At 58.2% G+C, this 18,886-nt stretch overlaps 10 protein-coding genes across 10 annotated transcripts; 8 read left to right on the top strand and 2 right to left on the bottom strand.

Moving 5' to 3' along the window:
- Nucleotides 1–363: 363 nt before the first annotated feature.
- Nucleotides 364–729, top strand: GGTG_05526 (hypothetical protein; the record flags this gene model as incomplete). Its single annotated transcript, XM_009223329.1, has 1 exon — nt 364–729. The coding sequence occupies one exon, from the start codon at nt 364–366 to the stop codon at nt 727–729; it is 366 nt and encodes a 121-aa protein (XP_009221593.1).
- Nucleotides 730–1,161: 432 nt separating this feature from the next.
- Nucleotides 1,162–2,098, bottom strand: GGTG_05527 (hypothetical protein). The gene is made up of 2 exons (XM_009223330.1): nt 1,674–2,098; nt 1,162–1,505 (listed from the first exon to the last, which is right to left on the bottom strand). Exons 1-2 carry the CDS (start codon nt 1,833–1,835, stop codon nt 1,344–1,346), a joined length of 324 nt encoding a protein of 107 aa, XP_009221594.1. The 5' UTR covers nt 1,836–2,098; the 3' UTR covers nt 1,162–1,343.
- Nucleotides 2,099–2,341: 243 nt separating this feature from the next.
- On the top strand, nt 2,342–2,890 carry GGTG_05528 (hypothetical protein; the record flags this gene model as incomplete). The annotated part of the gene is made up of 2 exons (XM_009223331.1): nt 2,342–2,542; nt 2,792–2,890. 2 exons carry the CDS (start codon nt 2,342–2,344, stop codon nt 2,888–2,890), a joined length of 300 nt encoding a protein of 99 aa, XP_009221595.1.
- Nucleotides 2,891–3,521: 631 nt separating this feature from the next.
- GGTG_05529 (hypothetical protein) lies at nt 3,522–4,121 on the top strand (the record flags this gene model as incomplete). The annotated part of the gene is made up of 2 exons (XM_009223332.1): nt 3,522–3,922; nt 3,983–4,121. The coding sequence occupies 2 exons, from the start codon at nt 3,522–3,524 to the stop codon at nt 4,119–4,121; spliced, it is 540 nt and encodes a 179-aa protein (XP_009221596.1).
- A 1,175-nt stretch (nt 4,122–5,296) lies between these two features.
- On the top strand, nt 5,297–5,900 carry GGTG_05530 (hypothetical protein; the record flags this gene model as incomplete). Its single annotated transcript, XM_009223333.1, has 2 exons — nt 5,297–5,652; nt 5,738–5,900. The coding sequence occupies 2 exons, from the start codon at nt 5,297–5,299 to the stop codon at nt 5,898–5,900; spliced, it is 519 nt and encodes a 172-aa protein (XP_009221597.1).
- Nucleotides 5,901–6,443: 543 nt separating this feature from the next.
- On the top strand, nt 6,444–7,380 carry GGTG_05531 (hypothetical protein; the record flags this gene model as incomplete). Its single annotated transcript, XM_009223334.1, has 3 exons — nt 6,444–6,721; nt 6,861–7,205; nt 7,314–7,380. The coding sequence occupies 3 exons, from the start codon at nt 6,444–6,446 to the stop codon at nt 7,378–7,380; spliced, it is 690 nt and encodes a 229-aa protein (XP_009221598.1).
- A 924-nt stretch (nt 7,381–8,304) lies between these two features.
- Nucleotides 8,305–8,811, top strand: GGTG_05532 (hypothetical protein; the record flags this gene model as incomplete). Its single annotated transcript, XM_009223335.1, has 1 exon — nt 8,305–8,811. One exon carries the CDS (start codon nt 8,305–8,307, stop codon nt 8,809–8,811), a length of 507 nt encoding a protein of 168 aa, XP_009221599.1.
- Nucleotides 8,812–9,954: 1,143 nt separating this feature from the next.
- Nucleotides 9,955–11,636, top strand: GGTG_05533 (hypothetical protein; the record flags this gene model as incomplete). The annotated part of the gene is made up of 2 exons (XM_009223336.1): nt 9,955–10,165; nt 10,250–11,636. 2 exons carry the CDS (start codon nt 9,955–9,957, stop codon nt 11,608–11,610), a joined length of 1,572 nt encoding a protein of 523 aa, XP_009221600.1. The 3' UTR covers nt 11,611–11,636.
- Nucleotides 11,637–12,816: 1,180 nt separating this feature from the next.
- Nucleotides 12,817–15,559, top strand: GGTG_05534 (hypothetical protein). Its single transcript, XM_009223337.1, has one exon. It carries the CDS (start codon nt 13,640–13,642, stop codon nt 15,125–15,127), a length of 1,488 nt encoding a protein of 495 aa, XP_009221601.1. The 5' UTR covers nt 12,817–13,639; the 3' UTR covers nt 15,128–15,559.
- GGTG_05535 (hypothetical protein) lies at nt 15,424–17,887 on the bottom strand. The gene is made up of 3 exons (XM_009223338.1): nt 17,309–17,887; nt 16,343–17,125; nt 15,424–16,226 (listed from the first exon to the last, which is right to left on the bottom strand). The coding sequence occupies exons 1-3, from the start codon at nt 17,784–17,786 to the stop codon at nt 15,901–15,903; spliced, it is 1,587 nt and encodes a 528-aa protein (XP_009221602.1). The 5' UTR covers nt 17,787–17,887; the 3' UTR covers nt 15,424–15,900.
- Between the last annotated feature and the right edge of the window lie 999 nt (nt 17,888–18,886).

Consider the following 18,886-nt stretch of genomic DNA (forward strand, 5'->3'; position numbering starts at 1 on the left):
ACTGTACTTTTTACCAATGTAAACACTTTTCATAATTTGTCCAAAGGCTTAACTACCGGAAATTGTATCAGTTACTTAATTGTGGTGTTTTAAAAAGTTGAAGGAATTTAGAAACCTGTTACCAAAACGTTTGCCTCGCGTTACCGCAATCATACCAGGGAATCCCCAAAAAATCTAAATATCGTATCATCCTTTGATTCCATTCAAAGAATGAAGTTATGAACCGTAGCTTAACCATTCACCATTCACGGCATCGCTTAATTGAGAACAATAGCGTCTGGGCTCTTTGTTTCTGGGTTCAGCGTCAATGCCCTCAGCACACTTTGTCTGAGCGTTGTTTTCTTCCACCACTGTGAGCCCCAGATGGATAGTCGCAACTATATGAGCCCCCGGCGGCTACTTCGAGCTTGCTGGAGATCTGAAGAGAGTGGCCTTAAGGACCACATCACGCACGCCCAGCTGAGAGAACAGAGACCCCGAGTCAGAAACTCCGGAACATTGCACGACACGGAACGAGCAATCGCAACCACGGACCCAGAAGCTCGTCTCTGCAGACTCGAGATCATCATGTCCCGAATCGACCGGATCTCCAAGGATTTAAGAGGGTGCTTTACCTGCACAAACGGTAAACAGATTTTGGGGTCCCAAGCAATGAGCCGGCGATCAAAGAACCTCATTGAGGAAGGTGGGTACCGCCGTGAATATAGCTACGAGGAGTGGTGCTTGTAAAAGGTTGGCTAGGTAAAACGGCCATAAGGCGGCGTACAGTAAGGGATCATCCTTGCCTGACACGAGTTTTTCCGCTTGATGTCGTCCAGTACCGTTAGGTTCGCCTGGATGGGCTAGTCCGGGCGGCGCGGGCCGGGACGGTAGACAGGGGGGTGGCGAACAGGGGGTTACTTGACTTAGTCCATAACGGAGCCGAGTTGGTCCTGCGTGCAGGTTAATTATTATCCCACCTCCTGCTTCCACCAGAAACACATCACCGACATTACCCGCAGGTTTAAACCGTTATCAAACGTTTGGATATCTCCCGGGCTTAACGATGGTTTCTTACACACCTGCCAAACCAGCGACACCCCAACCACAAATATACTCATGACCTTTCTTTCCCAGTGTCTCACTTGAAAAGCATGCAGCAGCCAAGGCCCACAGCACACATCCTACATAAATCAATTTACTCTGGTGCATGCGGACGACACGCTCGTTGATTAGGTTGCTATGAGTCAAAATAGTCGGCTTGAAAAAGACAGGCTTTTTTGCCCATCGAACAAACGTTTCTATCTAGAGAACTGCAGAGGCACTCAAACCCTGTGGCCTATCCTAGCACCGCCTTCCCCTCTCTAGGGCTTCTTCCCGAGGACAGGCACGCCGGCGCAGTTGCCGACCGGCTCGGGCCGGTTGCAGTCGACAAGCTGGACATACTTTGTGACCGTCTCGAACCACTCGCTGGTGCAGGGCAGGGAATCTTTGTAGGCGCCCTCGGTGTCGGCCGGCAGCCGGCACTGTAGGAGGGGGAGGACTCGTTAGATGGACGGATCATCACAGAGGAACTGCGGCTCGGGCGGCAAGCGGTAAGGGGGGATTGCGAGGAACCAAAAAGGAGGCAAAAGAGAAAACACAGGGAGGTGTCAGGCCTGGGGCATAGCATGAGAAGGTGGCAAGCAACTTACGCAGGACGTAGGGTCGTTCCCCCAGCCACAGCAAGCGAGGCCATGCCACAACTCAGGGAGGCCGCCCCACTTCGGGCACAACCCGGAATCCTTTTTCTCGACGATGGGCGAGGCCGCAGCCAGGCCGGTGCTGAGGGCAACGATGAGACCGGAGAAGTGCATTTTGAGTAATTGTGAAGCCTTTTAAGAGCTTGGTCTTTGCTGGTGCCGGGTGAAGGAAGCGAGCGAGTGTGTAAGGACCGTTTGGGTTGGGATGAGGATGGTGGTGAAAAGGAGAATGTTGTCGAGGAGAACAAGCGGCCGGCCCGATGTTATATAGACAGCCGACTGCTCCTCCTCCCCTTGATTAGGCAAACCATTTAAACGATAAAGAAGAAAAAAACAACCCGATTCGATCGATATAGCCTCCCCGGCAGTGCCCGCGGGACGGGTGGGGTCGGCCTGTCAAGGAAAAAAAAGGGGCAACGCGGAGGGACACGCACGCGCGGAGATGGCCTGTTAAAGAAAAAAAGGGCAAGATACCACCCTCCCGCCCATCTCGCGCATTTTCAAGCTTTACCAACTCTACAACCGCCCACAAAACAAGATCAAATCCGGGTGCCCCGTAAGTGGAGTAGGGGCGGTGACGTTTTAACTGCGCCCTTCCAAGGCCCAGCCCCTCCAGCGGCATGTCAAGTATCGACAAGGTCGCTTTCGTCGGTAGGGTTGCTGCCACATCGGGGCTGATTGATATCTTTCCAGTCCAGCTGCCGGATAAGAGGAGCGGAAACCGGGCGGCACTTGGCATCATTCGTCTCCTCTTTTTGTTCATCCCCGCCACTGTCACCTATACCCCTGCTCCACGTCAGCCCAATCGTTGGTCACCTCGGGTACGTCGCTTTCACTACCTAGGCACCCACCCAAACTCTATAGCAAAAAACATCAGAACAAATTGCAGTATGCCAAAGCACCATAACACGCCCAAAAAAGTACGGATCCAGGCCGTTGCTAATTATTTTGATTCCAATCCAACTCCCTACTATAAACTCCATTTTTTAATTGCTGGCTATTTTTTCTGGTGTTGTTAATTGACTTTGACATGGGAGCCCCTTTTTTGCGGTCTTGATTTTTTGTTTTAGTGGGTGCTAGGCTTTCCTGTTGCAAACGCCGAGCCCGATCTTGGTGCATATACGCCTGCTTTTGCCGGAGCGACCCAACCTGCTGGTGGTGTTGGTTGATGTCACGGGGATCCACATTGACCTCGCCGTTATTTGCGCGAAGGGAGTCGTTTCATGCGTCGGGGGATGTTAAGGTTCGGGGCAGGGTCCGGATTGGGCATTCGGTATGTGCCCGTCGCAACCTCGAATAAACCGCCTTCCCGATTCGCACTCCCCCCGAATGGGGTTAGCATCAGCAACCCCGGGCCTTATATATTGTCGGCGTCGTCTTGGCTTGCAGGCGGCATATCCGGGGCCGCGACGGATACAGCTTGCCGCGCCGAAGGCCGAAGGGAAGGGTTCCAAAAAATGCAAAGTCGGATGTTGCGCTGTTGCTGCGGGCTCCGTTCTGGGCAGGTCTTCATTCCCTTCCCCTGTGTAAAACCATTCAGGACAACGCGCTAGGGCAACCTTGTCGGGCCGTTAAAGGGGGCCAGAAGGTACGACAGCAATGCAACGCGGGCACATGGGAGGTTCCTCTTGTGATAACACACAGCCGCGACCCTCGCGCCCCGGTCCGGGATTTCCCCCCGTCCCCATCCGACGGCGACAACAGAATGACCTGGGATTTCTCCAACCTGGACGGCCCTGCAACGATATTCAAGCGTGCTCGCTTGACGGGTGTCAAACTCCCGCCTCCACAATCTTGGGGATGGTGAAGAACATTCTCCGAGGCACCCAGCACCTGGTGGGTAAGGGTCTCTCGCATGGCCTCTTAGACCGCCCGTCCAGCATCGGCGCCGTTCAGCCCGGCCCCTGGAGGCTGCCGGCCTTCATCCTCAACAACTTCCACTGCGAGCGCAAGCATGGGCCGGACGAAGATATGGACCAGGTCGCCAAGGGCGAGCTGAGGGCCGTCATCCGCCTTTTGAAGGCCTTCGCCTACGAGAAGTGGCTGCCGCTGGGCGCCATCGAGTATGCCGTCGAGACTCTCCAGAAGATCGACGAGGTTGAGTGGGACGGCTGGGACGGGTGCGCTCCCGCCGAGAAGCTGGGGCGTGCGGCCGACCGCTTCGCCGAAGCCGAGAGCGGGGCTAGGCTGGCGATTGACTCGTCCTCAGAAACCTGCAAGTAGCTGCGTAAGTTCATCGACATGCTGGATGGGCTGGCGAGTGAGATCATGCCGCAACGTCCGATGACCTTCGAGACGCTGCAGGAGGCGCAGGAGGAAGCCCGCCTGCATGGTCCTCGCTGGGAGCTGGTGCTGGTCGACCCAGAGACATTCCAGATTCTGTTCCTGGGTGACGACTGAGCACGGGATTGCAGGGCCAAAAATATTGGATCGGGGTAAGGTCTTTCATCAGGTCTTCCATAATTTGGTCAGGTGGTCGCGGTGGAACTTGTTTTGGCTGACCGGAAGATGGTGCGCGAAGAAAGGGATCGAAGCGATCGATCAACGTGTCGCCAAGCGCAACCTAATCTCACCTCTAGTAGGTGAGGCCCCACCTGCGGGGTTGAAATAGCGCGAACCAACGGACGATATGCGCTGACCTTAGCCTGAGCCATCAGCGCCAGAATACGGAACCAAGATCGAAGGCCATATGGCTATGCACCCAGGTTATCAGGTAGGAATTATATGATGTATTAAGTTCATTGTGTCTTTGCAGGTCCAGGTATTAATCGCTAACCGCGGGTGCTGGCAAACGCGATTCAAACGCGTTGTGCCCCACCCCCACTACTTGGCCCCGCCTCTGTAGCTGGGCAACTTCCAGGCTGCAGGACAAGCCTCCCGATCAGGTTGGGCCAGACCAAGCCCTCACAGCCAGCCCTCACTTGCTGTTTGATTACCAAGCTATGGGTTGCATCTGCGAGCCCCTCGTTGGACCGAAGGGATGGTCAGCACATCCGCTTCATCCTGTGTATTTGTCAGCTTGGCGGCCCTCCAGAACAACGTAGAATCTCATGGCTTTGTGGCTTGTTTGGAGCTTGGGAGGCCGGCCTCCTTAGTCCTGCCGGCAAAACTATTAGGCAGCGGGAGCCCGGGGGCCAGCACCCGACTCGGGGTTGACGACCAGATGCGGTCAACACCATCCCCCATCCCCTCAGGTTGGATTTGTAAGGCAGGCGCCACTATGCCCAAAGAGACCTAATCCTAGGTTATATTTGCTTATTACGTTTTAAGTTTTATGCATCTACCAATGTCCCCGCACCATAAAAGGCGGACGACGGCCCCCCCATTTCCGATCCGTTGGCGTTGACGACAGCTCGGGGGCAAATCACACCATCACCAACCCACAAAACGCCTCAAGATATTATTCTTTCCATCCCGTTAGCCACATCTTCCTGGAGTCTTTCTTGTGCATCCCATTTTCTCGTACCCAAGCTCAGCCCTACGGGTGATCCCAGAGCCGCACTCCCGCACCCCTCCCCGGCCCGACCCACCGCGTCTAAGCCACAGCAGCAGCAGCAGCAGCAGCAGCAGCAGCAATGCCCGGAATCGCCTTCTACGAGGCCTCGGGGGCCGTCTTCGCCAAGGGTCTCAAGACCATGGACGCGATCCTGACCAAGGCCGAGGCGCACGCGGCCGAGCAGGGCGTCGACGCCGAGACGTACCCGGGCGAGAAGCTGGTCGAGGGCATGCTGCCGCTGTCGTTCCAGGTCCAGGTCGTGTCCAACACCACCAAGAAGTGGGTCCAGCGCATCACGGGGGCCGAGCTCCCCGAGTGGGAGGACAACGAGACCACCATGGCGCAGCTGCACGCCCGCGTCAAGAAGACGCTCGACCTCCTGGCCACCGTCGACGCCACGGCTGTCAACGGCAAGGAGGACAAGGTTGTCGAGCTGTAGGTTTTTCTATCCAGCTTTCCCCTATCGTTTTCCCGTCCAGACAGATTGTATTCCTGACCTTTATCTAATCACCCCACACAGGCAAATGGGCAAGGCCGGCTCGAGGAACCTGCCCGCCAAGGACTACACCTTCAACTACGCCATCCCGAACTTCTTTTTCCACCTGCAGACCGCATACGCGATCCTGAGGGCCAAGGGCGTCCCACTGGGCAAGAGCGACTATCTTGGACCTTTCCTTGGCTGATTGATATTACCCGCTGGCGGGCTGGAGTTTTATCGTTTACTGCAATAGCATGACACAGTCAGTAAAATCCAGGTGGCTGATATGAATTGCCATAACGATGCAGTAATTGAACCAAACAGCCCTACCCAAATGCATTCCGATATTTTCTAGCACTGCTATGACAGGTGTCAAACCGAGACGGAAAACGTTTTGCAGGCGCTTTGCATTGAGTTTGTTATTTGTCCAACACCGCACCATCTTTGTCCCACTCTCCTGCCGTTTTGGTCGCTCGTGATTGCCTCCCGAAGAAGTCGTCTTGAGGGAAGGTGCGGGGAGTACGACTTCCAAGCGTCCATTATTCCTTTCAAATGTGACACAATCACAGCAACATAATCGTACAAGCGTAAATCAAACCCGGTAGATCATGGAGGCATTTTGGGGGTTGTCTGCCACCGACTCTTCCGATTCTCTTCGAACCCAAGGCTCGACAGACGACAAACAAACACCGCGATTAACAGCCCAGACTCTCCTTCACCTCTAGAGTTCTATTGATATTGAGCCATCATGAGGCTCCTCTCAGTCGCCCTTCCCGCCTTTTTTGGCATCGCGCCAGCCACCACCAGTGGCGTCTCACTCCACTATCGCTTCACCGTCAACCTCCTGCCCGCTGACGCCGGCGCTCAGGGCTCGGCTGCCGGCTCCGATCTCGTTCCGGTGGTCACCATGAACCAGCCCCTGGGGAGCGGCGTGCTCCACTCCGTCCAGACTTCTGTCAACATGGGACCAGGCTGCGAGGCTTGCGAAAGCTGCATCCATGGCTGCGACAGCGTATTCGAGGGCCTGTCAGACTGGACACGGCATGTTGTTTTTTCCTCGTTACCACTTTCTGACCCTCACTCGTTCCCGGCTTCGACTGTCACTGGATTCACGAGCAGAACCTTGCGTCTCGGCAGTGTTTAACCTTTGAGCTGGCTCCTGCAGATGCACCGCTGTGTGCTTCGACACCCAGAAACGCAACGACTGCCGCAGCTGCCCGATCTCCGACGGCCGGTTCGACATCTTTGTGAATATAGCCGACGTTTTGGCCACTACGGATGTTCTAGAGAAGCACGGTCTCCTCGGCGCCAACCTGTCTACGGACGACGCCTGGCGCCGCTGGAAGCAGTCCGGTCTCAAGCTCAACAGCCTCGTCGAGCTGCGCCCATCGCTTCCCGTCAACGCCTCGGAGAGGTTGCAGGAGGGCGGGCTGGTCAGAAACTGCAGTGTGTGCAATGGCCTCGTTGCTGCCTGCCTGATATTTGTGTGGCTGCCGTTCATCTGGCTCCCGTAAGTTCTGCCTACTGCTCGCACGATGAACTTCCACTTCTCGCTGCAAACCGCTACAATGGATGTCAAAGCACCCCATACTGACAAATGCTCTCGCAACCCCCTTAGTTGTATCATCTCCGCCGCTGGGACCTCTGTCTGTAGCTGCTGCCTGGAGCAGCCTGGTTGCCTTTGACAGACCGCACCGGCCTCGAGCGCGGTGGACTGATCGTAGGGTACAGGGGCGACTAGCAGACTAGTCGACGTGGATATCCATGCTGCGGCGAGAGGGGTCTCCGTATTCTCACTGAGTGGATTATCGCAAGATGTCCGAACCTGAACTATGTGTGACCTTGACGCGAGCTCTGGAAGCGAGGGGGACATGGAGGTTACGTAATACGCGATGCTCACCTATTTTGGCCGTGTCGCCCGGTATTTTGTTCGCAAGCCTCCACCGAATACGGCATGGTAAGGTCTCATTTGGCGCCCATTTGGGGTTCCAGGTCGCGAACCTGCAGGGCCTTTGATCTTCTCCCACCCTGGCCCGTTAGGATACCCTGGATATACTTTTTTCGGCAGGATCCGTCGTTTCCCGCTAATGTGCTCTCCCGTCCACGTCAAAAAAAGCATTTGTGATGGGCGGCCGTGGCGACGATGAGTCGGTTGGCTAGGCCGTCCTGGTCGCCCGGTGCGGAACGTGCACCCAGGTCCTGGCTACAGATGAGTGCAGTGGCGGGTTCCCCAGGTGCGAAATCATGATACTCAAGACCAAGGCCTGCGGACGTACCCAACTAGGCAGGTCGGGGGATACCTAGATACTTGCGTCCCCCACGCACGCAAGGAGCGACATTGACATGCTAAAGATGGGATGGAAAGCCCAACTTCACCCCGTCATGTCAATCATGTCATTGGACGAGATCGTGGGGATTCTGGGGAAGATCTTTGTGACAGGAACCGACAGGTCTGGAAGGTCGGCAAGAAGGTCTCGTTTCAACAGAGCAAAAGAATTATGGAGACGGCCTATGAATAGGGTCCCTAGGGGGTCGCATTGGACGACCGTGAAGCTAGGGCCCAATGCAACCGCGATATCCCAGCTGTCCCTGACGTTGCCGCCAGAGCCATGACCACCTCGGCGTCGAGCGGGCAGCAGGGAGTGAAGGCGGTCAAGTCTAAGGAGTCCAAGGAATCCGAGGACAAGAAGAAGTCCTCCGCCGCCCCGAAGCCGGAAACGGCAGAGCAGAAGAAGGAGGCCGCCGATAAGAAGCAGCACACCAGCGACGACAAGAAGCACGCGGCCGATGTCAAAAAGAACGCCGACCGCGAGAAGAAGACGGTCAAGGCCGGCGAGGTCAAGAAGACGGCCGGGGAGAAGAAGGAGCAGCACAAGCCGAGCACCACCGCCACACGCCCCGGCGGCGGCGGCAAGCCCATGCGCCCCCGCGCCATCCTCGTTGACGAGGCGGCCACCGCCGAGCCGGCGCACCTGCTGCACATGACGATCCCCAACCGCCGCCGCGCCGCCGCCGTCAAGGCCCGGTCACCGCACGCGCTGAGCGAGAGGCGCCACGCCCCCCACGTCAAGCAGACCGTTATGCTCAGGCCCGTCGGGGCCGTTGAGGACAACTAAGCGGCGTTACCGCTGCCGCCCCTACAGCGACTTGGTTGCTCTGGTTGGGACCTTTCGACCTCCTTTTTATTGCTTCTTGCACACTCCTGCATTTTCTCGGTTTCTGGCGTCCTTTGGGTTGGTCTTTGCTCTTGGTTTTTCTTGTTTCTGGTTCTTGTTTTTTTTATTTTTAATTTTGGTTTAGCATTAGGTGTGTAGCACATCATAGGGATTAGCCGGATAGCCATTGGTCATTTAGGTATATAGGAAGATAGAGGCGGCCGTCATTTTTGCATTTTTACATTTTTACACGTTCAAACTACTTTCATCGTCTCGTGACACCTGACGCATGTTGTCTGCTCGCGCCTCCTCTTGCTGTGAGGTGGTGTGCCCGCGCAGCGTGAGATTGCTACGTCGGAGGTGCCATACATAAACAGCCGAGGGCCAATCGTTGGCCTCCGAGGGCGACGATACCTATGTACGTCGTTGACATTCAGACAATCGAGCCGGTCAAGTTGGACAGTCCTTGCCCCCCTCCCCACACAAGTGAGCCGACGGCAGCGATCGCCGGTGGGGTGCGGGGAAGAGGCGGTCCGGGGTTGGCGGGCTTCCTGTGCGGAGCCCCAGCCTTACACGAAACGGCATCTTACGCCTGGAGGGCACTGCATGATTCCGAAGTAGGCTCGGCTGCGACAATCGGTTCGCTGTCCCGAAAGGATTCGCCAGGTGGTGCCGTGATTTGGAAAAAAAAAAAAAAAAAAAAAAAAAGGGCAGCGTCAGACCGGTTGGTGTGCGGGCTGCGAGGTGCTTTCTGGAGGCCGGTGACAGTCAGGCTTGCTCGGTCAGGGAGAACTTGCCCGGGCGGCGAGTGGGTAGGAGAGAGGAAGGGAAAGGAGGGGGTTCAGCGCATCTCTCTCACGAAAGCCATAGACAACAAGGGAGCGTAGCAAGGCAGGGTAGCATTGCAATTTGAGTGTGCGGGGAGGTACTGTCAATCCAACATAAATGCGTTCGACCCCTCTCGCGTATCATGGCCTGGGGAAAAGACGATGGCGTAGAAGAAAAGTATCCTAGGGCATCCTTTCAAACTCAAGACATAGGTAGCCTTGGAGCACTGGATTTTGCCATCACGATTAAAGACGACCACCTGCGGGAAGGGCGAGAATGGCCCCTGTAATCGGCCAGAAAGAGCATCTGACGGATGATGACAGGCTAACCAGGATCGCCCAGGCGGACTTGAAGCCATGGTACAAGAAGCCGAGGTTGAGATTTCTGTACCTCATCATGATACCGACCTGTCTCGGAGTGGAATGGACCTCTGGCTTCGACTCGTCCATGATGAACAGCCTGCAGGCGGTCCCGGCCTGGGTTGAGTGTACGTTTTCTCTGGCGCCCGCCGCCGCGAACCACATCGGGCTGGCTTGCCGCTGCTGACCACAACCGCGTCTTGAACTGGCAGACTTCGACAACCCGCAGGGGGCGCAGCTCGGCCTCCTGGGGGCCATATACTCGCTCGGGGGCCTCATGGCGGTGCCCTTCGTGCCGAGCGTGTCGCAGCGGCTTGGGCGGCGGTGGACCATCCTCGCGAGCTCGCTGGTCATGTGCTTCGGGGCGGGCATGCAGGCCGGGGCGCGCAACACGGACATGTTCCTCGCGTCGCGCTGGGTGCTCGGCTTCGGCATCCCGTTCGCAATCGTCAACGCGTCGTCCATGCTGGGCGAGCTCAGCTACGCGAGGGAGCGGCCCGTGATGACGTCGCTCTTCAACGCGAGCTGGTTCGTGGGCGCCATCATCGCGGCGGGGACGACGTACGGCACCTTCCAGATGGCGACGACGTGGTCGTGGCGGCTCCCGTCGCTGCTCCAGCTCGTGCCGTCCATGTGCCAGATCTGCTTCATGTACTGGCTGCCCGAGTCGCCGCGCTGGCTCATCTCGCGGGACCGGCACGAGGAGGCGCTCGCCATCCTGCTCGAGTACCACAGCGAGGGCGCCGACGGGGGCGAGTTCGCGCGGCTCGAATTCGCGCAGATCCAGAACACCATCGCCATCGAGAAGGAGACGGCGGCGCGGTTCGTGTGGGCCGACGTGTGGCGCGACGCGCCCATGCGCAAGCGCTTCGCGCTGGCGGCCGTCGTGGGCTTCTTCACGCAGTGGAGCGGCAACCTGCTGCTGTCGGTGTACATGAAGAAGATCCTCAAGATGGTGGGCATCAACGACGACCGGCTGGTGCAGCAGATCATCCTGATCAACACGTGCTGGGGCCTCATCAACGCCGTGCCCATCGCCTTCTTCGCGCCGCGGTTCCCGCGCCGGCGCATGTTCCTCATCTGCACCACGGGTACAGCCTGCGTCTACACGGCGTGGACCATCGCGACGGCGCGGTACGAGATCGACAAGGCGGCCGGGGCGGCGGTGCCCATCATCGTCTTCATCTTTGTGTACTCGCCCTTTTACAACATCGGCTGGAACGCGCTGACGTACACGTACATGGTCGAGCTGTTCCCGTACGAGCAGCGGAGCAAGGGCATCGCGGTGGAGCAGCTAACGGTGAGGCTGGCCGTCTTCTTCAACACGTACGCGAACCCCATCGCCATGGACGCCATCGGCTGGAGGTACTACCTGATCTACTGCGTCTGGATCGTGGTCGAGATCGCGACCGTCTTCTTCTGCTTCCCCGAGACGCACGGCCGCACGCTCGAGGAGCTGTCCTTCATGTTTGAGGGCAAGGAACTGCAGGATCGCGTGCGCAGCGGCGTCGACAAGATGGTGCAGGCCGACGAGGCGGAACCACGCACGCCAGCAGACAGGGACAGAGTCTGAGCCGCAAGGTGGTGCTTGTCTGCGAACCCACGTGCCACACCGCGTGCTTTGACAGATGCAGTCGGGTCGGCATGGATGAACAGTGGGCGGGCCGTCCAAGGCCCGTTTTGTTTGGTGTTGATCAAAGGGCGGATGGTGGTGGTTCCGTTTGCTGCGGACCTGGGGCAGATTGATCCACTTGAGAGGGAGGGGGCCAGTCGCAAAGCTTACGACAAACTCAAGATTCCATGCTCCATGCCTTCCTTAGCACTGGATAGCACAGGCCCGACACGAGTGTGGCTTTGCTTTCCAGCACCGGCTCCCGGCTGGTCGCTGGAGCCGCTGGGCATTTATTGCAGCCACGGTTTCTTGCTGTCACAGAAATTGTTGATCCTCAAGGGGCGTCCGCCTTGGCGACCAGGGCTCCTGATGCCAAGGCTGAGCAGGAGAAATGGTACCTCGAGCGTCGGCACCAGGCAGGACGGATTACTGTATTCTTGAATCTTTGAGAGTTGGCCCAGCGTCTGCTTCGCTTGAGGAACGTGGTTAATCCAGCCCGCCAGGCATTCATTGAAGTAAATGTGACCAGACCGACTTTGGTGTGGTGCCAATCTAACGAGCCGGGCCCAAGCCGCTGTGAGGGGGCGGCCCAGCCCTGCGTCGAGTGCAGTTTAAACTCTTTGGGCCGTGCTGTTTGTTACAGGCGAGTTGGGCTGACGTTGGGGCCCAGCCCAACGTGACAGCGCCGTCGCCGCACCGTGCACTAAGCAGTCGAGGCTTGTCGCGGTACAAATCCGCCTCATCGCGGAACACTGAATGTACTGCGCTACTGTAGTATGCACTCGTTCGGACCGGAATCCCGCCAACGGGGGGGTTTGAATTCTCTCGGCCTAGTGTGCTTTGTGCCGGCTGCCTGGCATGTGGCGAACTGTGGTTGATTGCCTACACCGTAAGTCCCTGGTAGATGGACTGCGCGTCATGCAGGGCCGCGTCAGGAGCTGGAGCTGGTCGTTGAGCGAGGACCAAAATAAGAGAGACCAAGGAACGAGCGGCCTCTGTGATTGGCCAGCATCGTTTTCCCCCCGCCGGCGCCGGCATCTCACGTCATCCCTGCCATCTACCTAGCTAGAGCCTAGCGTTCAGATGCGTCTCCACCGGCTGGGCCCCTTCAGTGCCCCTTGTTGTTCGGCTGTCTCCACACCCCGCCGCTCAGAGACGTCCAGCTTGTGCGCGCTGGCAGCGTTTCGTCTCATGTGCGCAAGCTTTTCTGGCTTTTGCGGCAGCTCAATGTGCCGCAACAGCTTCCTTCCCCTTTGCATTTCGCTTCAAATTCCTGCTGCCGGCTGATAGGAAGCAGCGAGCTGAGCCTGCACCTGTTCGTGGCTGCGCTCTGGGCTGCACGCTGATCTGGCCGATCCAATCACGGGGTCTGGCATTTTGTCGGGTGGCATTTTGTCGGGTGGGATCAACTGTGCTTGGCCGTCCATGGCTGCGCCCGGATTTAGACCAGATCCTTGGGTTCCCATTCTTAGCTGGCCCCGTTGCTTGCCCATCTTCCATCTTTCCCTTTCGCCCTTTCCCACACCTGCAGCCCTGCCCCCGACGCAGACTTTTTTTTTGTCCCGGTCCCATTGTTTGCCAGCTCAAACTCATCACCCGTCAAGCGACGCTCAAAGACCCGAAACGATAGCTCGAGCATCACGGGCCTGCCATCGATTGTGTCAATTGCCACTCGACCTGCCGAGTCCGCGGCTGCCGCTCCCGACAGAGCCGTTGCTCCTTGATCGAAACGCTAATAACTGTGGCTTTTGCTCGACGCAATCCTTTGCATTTTTGACTTTGCTGCCACTACCAGCAATCCCCGCACACACCGCTCTCAGCGCCATACAACAACCGAGATACCGCAAGACCGATACCCAAGAACCACGCTCGAGCACCACCAGGCAAGAAGCCCAACGACGTGACCAGACAACCCACGCAAAGGCGCCATCGACGACCACCACCACATCGAACGAACACACGCCACAACCGACGCAGCCCGTTGCCCGCCATGTTGAAAAAGAAGGAGGTTTACACAACCATAACGCCGATCCCCGGCTTTATACCCCGACAGCTCGCCATCGACATTCTCCACTCGCACTCCGAGGTCATCACTCTGAACCCGCTGGTGCTGTCTCACAAGGCCATCCCCGCTCCGCGCGATGCCGCCTCCGATGAGTTTTACAGCACCTGGTACGAGATCACGGAGCGTATTCAGTATATCCCTGGCCTTGGGAGGATGGGCTCTGGCCGCATATCATTTAACGGCTGTTTTCACGACATGCCATGGGGGCTTCAGACACACATCTACGCTCCCATGGGTGTTGACCTGCGCAACAAGTACCGCATAGCAGGAAACCAGCCGGGCGTCGAGGCCCCGGAGCTCGCCGAGATCGGCTCGGCAGAACTGGGTATTCCCAGCGACGGACTGTACCTGCGTGAGGATATCGAGATCAGGTGCAACATTACCGTCGTCGGCTTTGTCAAGGCCGAATTGAAGAAAGCTAGCAAGGAGATGGTCCAACGTATCATCAAGAAGGCCGAGCTCCTCGACGCGGGGGTGCTGCAAGGCATGATCGAGGACGGCAAGCTGAAGACATTTAACCCTGCCGACCGGTCCAGCATGATTCGCTCCGCATCCCACAGCGGCTCTGCTTCACCCCAACCCAGCCCGACAACGCCACATTATAGCATGCATAATAAGAACAGCCCCTCGATGCCGTACAATATACCCCGACCGGAATCGATGCAGCAAGGGGGACTGCCCCCGAGGCCAGGCACCTCGGGCTCGCAAGGCCCTTACCACGGACACCAACCCCATCAGTTTCATGGGCAACAGCACTACCAGCCCACTCAGGGTGGCGCCCTAGAGCTGCCCACCCCTAGGATGTCGCATCAACAACAGCAACAGCAACAACCACAGCAGCAAATCGTCATGGAGCTGCCGGGCGACTTCTACCACCCCCAGCAACCGTCTCCGCGCTTCACTCCTGCCTCGGCCAGCGCAGCACAAGGCTCGCCGCGCGCTGAGTCGTTCGTCATGGCGCCGCCGACCCCACCACAATCCCACCCCGGCAGCTACGCCGGCGACGCGCGCGTGTCTTCGGTCTCGGCGGGCGGCTGGTCCGACGTCTCGCGATCGGACGGCGCCGGGACGGCGTCCTCCCGGCCGAGCTCGATGCAGAGCGACGCGGGCGCGCAGCGGGGGCTAGGCGGCGCGCGGTCGCCCCCGCCCCCGGCGCTGCTGCCCGGCGGCGGCGGCGGCGACCAGTCGAGGCTCTCGACGTGCAGCGAGACGGCCGAGGAGCACAACAACGGCCACCGCGAGCAGGCGCTCAAGAGGCTCGACGGCGGCAAAACGCCGTCGCCCAAGGGGTACAATTACAACCCGGCAGACTACGCAAAGGTGTCGCCGCAGATGCAGCAAACCTCAAAGATGGCCGGTCGCAACAGTTTCCTCTACTCACAACAGCAGACCCAGCAGCGGTACGGTTACTGATGGCCGGCCCTGCCCTGTTGAGCATTCGCCGACGATCGAGTCTCGACCCCGATTTTCTCTCAACATTTCCTCCTTTAATGAGAAGTCCGCGCCTTTGGTCTTCTTTTGCACGATACATTTTGATGATACCTGACTCTGTCGATACCTATTTCTTACTATTTCCAATTGTTCAGCAGTTCTTTTTACGTTAGTCGCTGGCAGGAGACGCGATCTAGGCTAGGATCTACCCCTTTCACTCTTCCCAATTTGGATTGATATCCCACTTTCAACCCCCTCTCGGTCATTGGAAATCCACGGCGTTCTTTAGTAGATGGACGGAAGACTTTTACGTTGTCCGAAAACTATCTAGAGATATAGCGATTTCGTTTGTTAATGTGTGAATGAATTTGCTGATTCTGAAGTTCTCTTCTTCACGTTTTCGGCCTGGGACGAACGGTTCCTTTACCATTGCAGGCCCACCGCCACCTTTGCTCTCCAGGGCGATCTGTCTCGGTCCTGATTTTTGGCAACTCGGTGGTGCTACACTGTGAGCCCACCCTCCTCACGGGCTGATGTCACCTATAGTCTTTCGGACAGAGGGTTATGATACCAAAGGGCCTAGCCGTCCGACGTAAGTAATGCGTGGCTCCGGCTGTTCCTCCTTACCCCCACCCGACATCAAGCTCAGCTCAGCTCCGGACTACGCCGTCAGGGAAAACTCAAAAGGTCAACAAAGGCTTAAGAGCGGCGCGTAAGCGCAAATCGACTTTGGCCCAGCCAAGGGGCCACCTCACTCATTCGAAACCCAATATTCGGTTGGCTTTCTCCAGCACAGCCCGGGCCCCGGGCCGGATGCCATCGGGGATGGTGAGCTTTTCCAGCCCAAATGCCTGGAGCCCCTCCAGGCCCAGATGCGTTCTTGCGTACTCGGCTGTGGATCGGCCAACGTGCTCCGACTCGCCCTTGCCGCCGGGAAAGTCGGGGCCGGGCGTCCCCGCGAGGAAGGCCTGGCGCTGCCTCACCAGGTACTCGGCGTTCAGCTCGGTGACGGGGCAGACGGGGATGTAAAGGACGCTCGAGTCGGACGTGCCGCCGTGCTTTGGATCGACGGCGTGGATCGCTGGCGTGGCGACGGTGGGCAGTTAGCACACGGAGAGAGATGGATGATGATTATGGGAATCCAAAAATTGCTGTCAAACCCTCATGACAGCACACGAACGAAACGCGGGGACTCACTGTCGCAGTGCCAGACCACGTAGTCGCCCGGCTCGACCTCTGGCATGGGCACCATGGTCCTGGCGAGCTCGAGGTGCGGGTGCAGCTCCGCGCGCGGGAACTCTTGCCCGCGGCCGGGCGTGGCGCCCTGCAGGTCCGACGTCATGTCCCGGCCGGCTGTGAAAGCCCAGTTCTCGGCGCGCAGGAACCCCTCGCTCGCAACGCCGCCGTCGCCGCCGCCGCCGACGCCGCCGAACGCGCCGTGCGGCCGGACCGGCCTAAAGAAGGGCCTAAGCAGCGTGTAGGCGGCCGAGAGGGCCGGGTTCGGGTAGACGAGCAGGGTGCCGCGGCCGGGCCCGCACGCGCTCATGCTCAGCCAGCCCTGCAGGGCGCGGAAGGCGGAGCAGGCGCCCAGGCCGTCGTGCAGGTTGCAGACGGCGCCGACGCGCGCGCCCGCGTCCCAGGGGTCGAGCGCGTCCCAGCGGCCGGCCAGGACCGAGTCGTAGACGCGCCCGCGGCCGTAGCCGTCCGGGTCCCAGCGCTCGACGCTGCCGCCGTCCTGGTGCGGCCCCAGCGCGAACGAGGCATCGCCCGGCTGCCGGATCCGCAGCCGGTCCGCGTAGGCCAGCGGCGTCGAGAGGTCCACGAGCGGTTCCTCCTCCTGCCCGGCCGAGGCGGCCCCGACGTGCCACAGCGTCGAGAGGAGGGCGCGCTGGGTGCGGAGGAGGTTGGGGTGCGCGCGGGCCTTGATCTGGGGCGCGCTCCAGTACAGCTCGAACACTTGGGGGTCGTGGGCGGGAAAGCCTGAGTGCGAACAAGAGTTAGCTGCTTCTCTGCATCCGCCCCTGTCTGTGCTACCCTTTTGCTCCATTGCACATTTCTCCCCTCCTGCGTCCACCACTCATCACTCATCCTCCCCCATCCAAATAATAATTGTTGCCTCTTTGGCTTATCTGCTTGCCCCAGTCGAACTGAAAGAATCCTCACCTCTTGTTGTCGGGTTCTTGCGGATGTACTCCTCAATCTCGTTCTTATAAGCGCGGGCCTCTGCCTTGGGAATAACACCCCTGATCACGGCAGCTCCACGCTTCTGTATCTCACCCCGGAGTCTCGGTAGGTCCGACCCGAGACGGCTGAACTGAACCTCTGGAATGACCCGGGAACCCCCTGATGCGATCACCTCGGTCTCAGCCCGCAAGGCAACGAGTAGTCTGTCCCAGCTGTCTTGGATCTCCCTCTCGCAACCGGCCACCAGCGAGAGCTTGAGCAGCCGGTAGCGGTCTGGTAGCGGTTCCTCCTTTTGGCCAGAGAGGGAGGCAAATGCGTCTGATATGTCACCCTCGCGCTTCGGAGCACTCGCCGCGGCTGCCATGTTTACAAACCTGGCGCCCCGGAGCATCATACCCGCGTGCCGCGTAGCGCGGAGGGCATGGAAAAGAGGGAGGCGTGATGCGTGCAACGCCATGATGGGCACGCCGATGGCTGGCGGACACGCTAATTTCTTACCAAGGCTTGGTAGTAGCTTTTGCACAGCAAAGGAAAGACAACAAGGAGAGGCAGTGGGCCCATACACACCAATCCAGCAAAGCAAATCAAAGCCAAACAGAGGCCCAGCGCATACTTTATATCACGCGGACCGGGGCGGAGGGTGGCCGCCACCTAAGCCCCGGAGCTTCCATTTTCGCACAGCCAAAGCGGGACAGCCCAGGAAGGCTCCGACTTGATGTCAGACGACAGCCCCGTTTGGCTGTACTAGACGCAAAGTGTCGTCAGCGGTGCGCCTTGTGGAGGGCAGGAGGTGGGGAGGTCGGCTGGCCAGAGGTGGGCACAGGTGGAAAACGAAAACTCGGCAGTCGCACCAGGAAGTGGACGAGGCATGACGGGGTGACACAGCCCAAGGTTTGAAGCAGTCACACCCACCACAAAATGAAAGAGGGCTGTTTTTGGGGAAATGCCAGTAAGTTCCGTAAGCTTTCCTATTCTTATTTTTCTTCCTGTTGTTGTTCATATCATTGGTTATCTCATTGTTCCCGTTTTTACTCCCCTTTTTATTCCTGTTGTTTTATTCCTCTTTTATTTCTGGCTTGATACTTATTCCTATTCCTAATTCTAAAAGTAACTGCTATCCCTTTTGTGGTGGGCGTGGGAGTGTTCATTTCAGGAAGCGACACGTTACGCTGTACATGTCGTTGATGTATCTACTTCTAACCGGCTTGTCGGAATAACGTTGGCTATGCGTCCATTAAATATGGCCGCCAGCGACAGTCTAAAATGCGCCGAATAGTATAAAATGGACCACGCAAACGGCCGAGTCAGTTGGCAGGTGCAGGTGGCTGTCCGTTTTGTTTCCCCTGTGGCGGATGAACGGCTCGAGGCTCGTCCATCACTCCTGGAAGGTGCAGCCGGCTCCGGCTTGCATGGCTTCCAAGTTTGCCGGGGCTGTTGAGCCCTGGACAAGGAGGGGCTTGGCCTGTGCGTACCAACTCGCGTTCTTGATTGGCCGCGCAACTTTTCGCGTCCCCACCCCACGAACAAACAACCGGCGGCTTTACGATATCTGGAAGG

This window comes from Gaeumannomyces tritici, assembly GCF_000145635.1.
Source record: "Gaeumannomyces tritici R3-111a-1 unplaced genomic scaffold supercont2.3, whole genome shotgun sequence".
In the NCBI taxonomy this organism is placed as follows: domain Eukaryota; kingdom Fungi; phylum Ascomycota; class Sordariomycetes; order Magnaporthales; family Magnaporthaceae; genus Gaeumannomyces; species Gaeumannomyces tritici.

Excerpts from the sequence above, each read along its gene's own strand:
- GGTG_05527 (XM_009223330.1), bottom strand. The coding sequence starts at position 1,835 with ATGCACTTCTCCGGTCTCATCGTTGCCCTCAGCACCGGCCTGGCTGCG. Across the intron at positions 1,506-1,673 it reads GGAACGACCCTACGTCCTGC|TGCCGGCTGCCGGCCGACAC; the intron begins GTAAGTTGCTTG and ends CCCCTCCTACAG.
- GGTG_05534 (XM_009223337.1), top strand. The coding sequence starts at position 13,640 with ATGTTGAAAAAGAAGGAGGTTTACACAACCATAACGCCGATCCCCGGC.
- GGTG_05535 (XM_009223338.1), bottom strand. The coding sequence starts at position 17,786 with ATGGCGTTGCACGCATCACGCCTCCCTCTTTTCCATGCCCTCCGCGCT. Across the intron at positions 17,126-17,308 it reads CAAGAACCCGACAACAAGAG|GCTTTCCCGCCCACGACCCC; the intron begins GTGAGGATTCTT and ends GTTCGCACTCAG. Across the intron at positions 16,227-16,342 it reads CGTGGTCTGGCACTGCGACA|CGATCCACGCCGTCGATCCA; the intron begins GTGAGTCCCCGC and ends TCGCCACGCCAG.